The sequence below is a fragment of the Mus caroli genome, chromosome 9 (assembly GCF_900094665.2).
Source record: "Mus caroli chromosome 9, CAROLI_EIJ_v1.1, whole genome shotgun sequence".
In the NCBI taxonomy this organism is placed as follows: Eukaryota; Metazoa; Chordata; class Mammalia; order Rodentia; family Muridae; genus Mus; species Mus caroli.
In genome coordinates, this window is record NC_034578.1 from 83,720,248 (window position 1) to 83,725,111 (window position 4,864).

At 46.2% G+C, this 4,864-nt stretch overlaps 2 protein-coding genes across 2 annotated transcripts in view; one reads left to right on the forward strand and one right to left on the reverse strand.

Annotated features, from left to right (window-relative positions):
• Mrap2 (melanocortin 2 receptor accessory protein 2) overlaps nucleotides 1-2,588 on the forward strand; it is a 34,895-nt gene extending 32,307 nt beyond the window's left edge. Inside the window, exon 5 of the mRNA XM_021173432.2 lies at nucleotides 2,083-2,588. Coding sequence (XP_021029091.1) covers nucleotides 2,083-2,473 — 391 coding nt within the window. The 3' untranslated portion in view covers nucleotides 2,474-2,588. The remainder of the gene's footprint in view (nucleotides 1-2,082) is intronic.
• A 777-nt stretch (nucleotides 2,589-3,365) lies between these two features.
• Nucleotides 3,366-4,864, reverse strand: part of Cep162 (centrosomal protein 162) — a 65,717-nt gene continuing 64,218 nt past the window's right edge. The window contains exon 20 of the mRNA XM_029481969.1: nucleotides 3,366-3,455. Within this exon, the coding sequence (XP_029337829.1) occupies nucleotides 3,366-3,455 (90 nt within the window). The remainder of the gene's footprint in view (nucleotides 3,456-4,864) is intronic.

The window sequence follows — 4,864 nt, forward strand, 5'->3', positions numbered from 1 at the left end:
CACATTTTATAAATCCTAGCAATAATGCATGTGTTTCTTTCCTGAACATTGAAGGTAGGATTCAGCTGCAAGCTCTCCACAGCCTGTTAGCATCTTTTGACTGGTACTATGTTAACTACCTAAGAGCATTCTCAGTTATGACTCTGTGAGGGCCAAGCTGCTTTAAGACCCTCTAGCATGCCTCTGTGAATTGAGGCCTACANGGTGTATGTGGCTGAAGACTGCTATGTATGTGGCCCACAATATGGTAAANTTACTTAAAACATGTTTTTTTAACTTGAAAGTTTTTAACATTGTGTATGTGTGTGTGTGTGTGTGTGCACGCACGCACATGTGCCATATGTGTACAGGTGCCCACAGAGGCCAGAAGAAGGGATCTGGAGTCACAGGTAGCTCTAAGCACTCATGTTCTTCAGAAGAACAGTCAGTGCTTGCTTTTGGCTGCTGTATGATCTCTCTCACCTGTAACCCAAGGTTCTTGCGCACAAACTTTGTAGACTGCAGTGCTGTGTGGTAATGTTGGACACAACGGCAAGGTCTTCATTACCTTCCTTGAGGCCACTCTCACTAGTACTTAGCAGGAAGATAACCCAGCACTATCATGGTATCTGAGCCTATGCAACCACCTGGGCTGGCCAGTTGTGGGAGGTGCAGAGTACCAAATGGTCTGTGCTTGCCAAGCACCCTGGGGAGGAAGCCCTGCGGCAGATGACTGAGCAGCTCAGAAGAGGGAGCAGAGACAAGGTGGTTTCCTGTAGCTAAATACAGGCAGAGGAGAGACCTGCATGGAACTGATTNGTTGGACTTCCCATATCACTGTCTTTGGAGTCTACACTTCCTGCCAGTCATCCCTCCGTTCAGGTGCATCTGCTTCTAGTTTTGGGCCTTAGCTGACCANGTCTTTGAATTTATTTCCAGCATGTAGGATCCACAGAAGAGGCATCTTGCCAGGACACGATTTGCTTTAATTTCAGATCTCTTTATGACTGATGTGTTCATTCGTTCACTCGTCCAACAGAAACATGCTAAGTGANGAGCATACACCTACTGTTGTTCTTGGCACTGGGAACACAGGCAAGAAGCATACAGTTCTGGTCCTGGAGCGCTTGCCACCTGAAGCAGGTGNCAGAAAAGTGGAGAAATGGGCTTAAGACAGAGAGGAAGACAAACGAGGGGAAGCTCCCAGTGTCCCTGCAGAGCACCTAGCCTGGATNGAAAGTGTTGCAGAAGGTTTCTCGTAGAGATGGGGCCCAGAGGAAAGAAGTGGCTAGGCTGATCCTGACAGGACTGTAGCTCTGTGCTGTATGAGGGAGGGGCTTGTGAGGTTGAACATNACCATAGCAACGATCANGGGGATTCTGTGAAAATGCTGATTACTGAGTCTGATCTCCAGAGAGTCTAAAGGTTTGCACGACAGGACTTTGTTCAGAGACTTGACTTTGATGCAAGGCTGGGAGATGGTCTAGTTTAAAGCGATAGCCATGCAAGTTTGAGGACCTGAATTTTGGATCTTGGAAACTCACATAAAAACCAGTATATGGTGATGTGATTGTAATCCCAATAATGGGGGAGGTGGAGGCAGGGGGATTCCCTGGTTCTTGCTGGACAGCAAGTCTAAGCTGAATCTGTGAGCTCCAGATTCAGTGAAAGATCCTGTTTCCCAAGAGGTATAAAATAGAGCAAAAACGACAAATACTGAAGAAGACNCTGAGTGTGGACTTCTGGGCTCCACATACACCTGCACACACATCCACGCACCCAGACACATGCAGCACATACGCATGAGCATGAAATAAAAGACTAAAAACTGATTTCAATCCAGGAGATCCAAGAACCACTGGAGTGCTCACAGGATGCTGGGGGTTCTGCACCCTATCTGCCTTCAGGAAAATCCAGCGGCTTCCATCTGGAGGTCTGTGTTGAGAAGTGATGTACCTCACTGCTGGTGCTGGTCTTCATAACCTAAGAGACACCAAGTAGATGCTTTCTGGGACTCTCCTGGCCTGGCCTCCACACAGGACAGCACGAGGCTGTAGGCGTGTAAGCTGGCAGATCTGTGACCTCTCCTTTTTTTCTTTACAGCAATGCGGAGTCCTCAGAGAAGAGGTTCCGGATGAACAGCTTTGTGTCAGACTTTGGGAAGCCACTGGAGTCAGACAAGGTGTTTTCTCGTCAGGGCAACGAGGAGTCCAGGTCTCTGTTCCACTGTTACATCAATGAAGTAGAACACTTGGACAGGGTTAAAGTTTGCCACCAAACAACAGCCATCGACAGTGATGTCCACCTCCAGGAAGCCATCAGAAGCAGTGGGAGGCCTGAGGAGGAGCTAGCCAGGTTCATGAAGTTTGACATCCCCAACTTTGTGAACACAGAGCAGAGCTCCTTTGGGGAGGATGACCTTCTGATTTCGGAAGCACCTGTTCTTCTAGAAAACAAGCCAGTTTCCCAGACATCATGTATAGACCTGGACTGAGAGACACTTGTGCCTTACTGAGGATGTGTTCTGTCTCTGTACAGCAAGAAACTGCAAGCTACCCACACTCGTGTGTATGTGTGTGTGTGTGTGTGTGAGTGTGTGTGGAGAGAGAGAGAGAGAGAGAGAGAGAGAGAGAGAGAGAGAGAGAGAGAGAGAGAGAGAGAGAGAGAGAGAGAGAGAGAGAGAGAGAGAGAGAGAGGAGGAGGAGAGAGGAGGTGAGGGAGAGGGGAGAGGATGAGGCTTAAAGTTTAAGGCCTAGGCTAGGACTGGGATGTGATAGAGGGGCAGAATTTGGAGATGGAAGGCACCATTTTGGGGGAGATGATATTTTTCTTTTTTGGATTAAAACAATGCATTGACAGTATTAAGGCTTCTTTATTGAAACAATTAGCCACATATGCAATTGAGCCCCCGCCTGGGTGAGGGTTAGGTCACTGCAGTCTGATCTAGCCCTTTCCCACCATTCTCTGCCTGTAACAAGTTGCTTTACCTCTCTGGACTGCCATGGTTTTACACNTAAGGTGGCCTGTCCGGAGTAGATGACCTATCCCAGCTCTAGAATTTTTGTGGCTTTCAGACTTAGCATCTAAGACATGCTAAGAAACACATAAGCAGTAGATAATAGAACATGGCACCCTGGCTTTCAGGGCAGGTTCTCCAGGGCTTGGTACCCTCCCTTTGCTCAGCCCTTCACAGAGTCACTCTTTAGTTAGGGAAACCTTTATCAGGAGCCCAGGAGCCTCACATGCACTGTGGACAGTGTCTCTGCTGAGTTTTGCTGCAGCAGTTTATGTGATGAACTCCACCCACCCCGGCTTTAAACTGGGGCAGCTTTGACTCCAGTGAGTACCAGCCTAAACTGTTTCACAAGCATCTATGCTCTCAAAATCTAGTAGGGTAGATTGTCATCTGGCTGATGTGGGTCCCTTCTCCGTGTCTCCGAGTTTGCATCCTGTGCTCGCGCTTCTGAACTCTTTGGCTTCAGAACAAGAAGACGCTCCTTGCCATGGTCTGCGTGGCAGATGTGTGGGTGTCAGCTGCCTGGCTTGGAGCTGAGAGGGTCAGTGGGTTGTTTGTGCCACAGTAGCAGATGTTCAGGATGGTGATGATAATGTGAGCAACGTGATGTTCATTTCGTGGAGGAAGCAACCCTTTGCTGGTGTCAGAAAGAACTCAGCCTTGCACACAGAGAGTTGTGTGCATGAGCAGCTGCTAATCGATGGGTGGCATCTACTTTACGAATTTGTTCACCCTTTGTCTTGCTTAAGTTGCATAATAAATGCATTTGATTGCACAGGAATTTTCTCTGCTTTGATTTTCACACAGGCAAGTTTCCATTCCTCTAAAAAGCTATCCTATGCTGTGCCTATATGTCTCCTTGATTTCTGAGAGTGTGTGTGTGCTGACGGTGTCTCAGAGCCACACAGGCGATTCATTTGGGAACAAGTCCACCCAAGGAAATCCCTTTCCCATAATGTCTTCAAAAGGAAGTATGACTCTTTAAGAGACTAACATGAAGTAGTAGAGCAGAACATGAACTAGTTACTATAGTATCATTAAAGCCACTTTGAGTTCTTACAGATAGAGACATGCTTCCTTCATGTATATTTTTACCCAATGCAACAATATTGATCTTACTAATCTGCACGAGTATTAGCGTAATTCTTTCAACTATATATAAATATGCATTTATATATAAATAAATCATGAACTACTTCTTAATTATTCATGAAAACTATTCAAGAGATACCATATTGTGAAGTTAATTAGCCAGAAGAAGACTTGGAGTCCTAAAGAGAAGAATGTCCCTGAGTGTATCACAATTTTAAGTACTGAATGTTAAGGATCATGAAAAACCGAATACTTTACAACCTCTTACNAGTGAAGAGGCTAGGCTCTCTCAGTCCCCTAAATGCTTCCAGCAGACACAAGATTTCTGAGCAAGACCAAGAACTTCTGTTCAGCCAGTCCAGCAGGCTACAGGTGNATCACAGGGATGTTGGTTCTGAGTTAATTTTCCATTGCTGCTAGATNAGGCAGACCATGTCTTTAAATAATATGAACTTCTTGTCATCCTAGTACACAAGTCTAAAACCATTCCCAGATAGCTAAAAACAAAGTATTAATGTGGCTGTGTTCCATCTAGAAAAGTTCTGGTTTGGATGTGCCATATCCTCCCAGGGCTTCTGGGTTGGGGACTTGGTCCCCAGCATAGCAATGACCAGAGGTGGCAAGAATCCCAGAAGAATCTAATCCATGATTGGATCAAAAGGGCTCTGAGCTCATTATGGATTAGTTAATGGGTTCCTAGTTTAATGGACTAACAGAAGTGACAGAAGCATAGAGGTAGAGAACCATGTTGTTGGCATGCTTTGGGAAGCTGGGTCT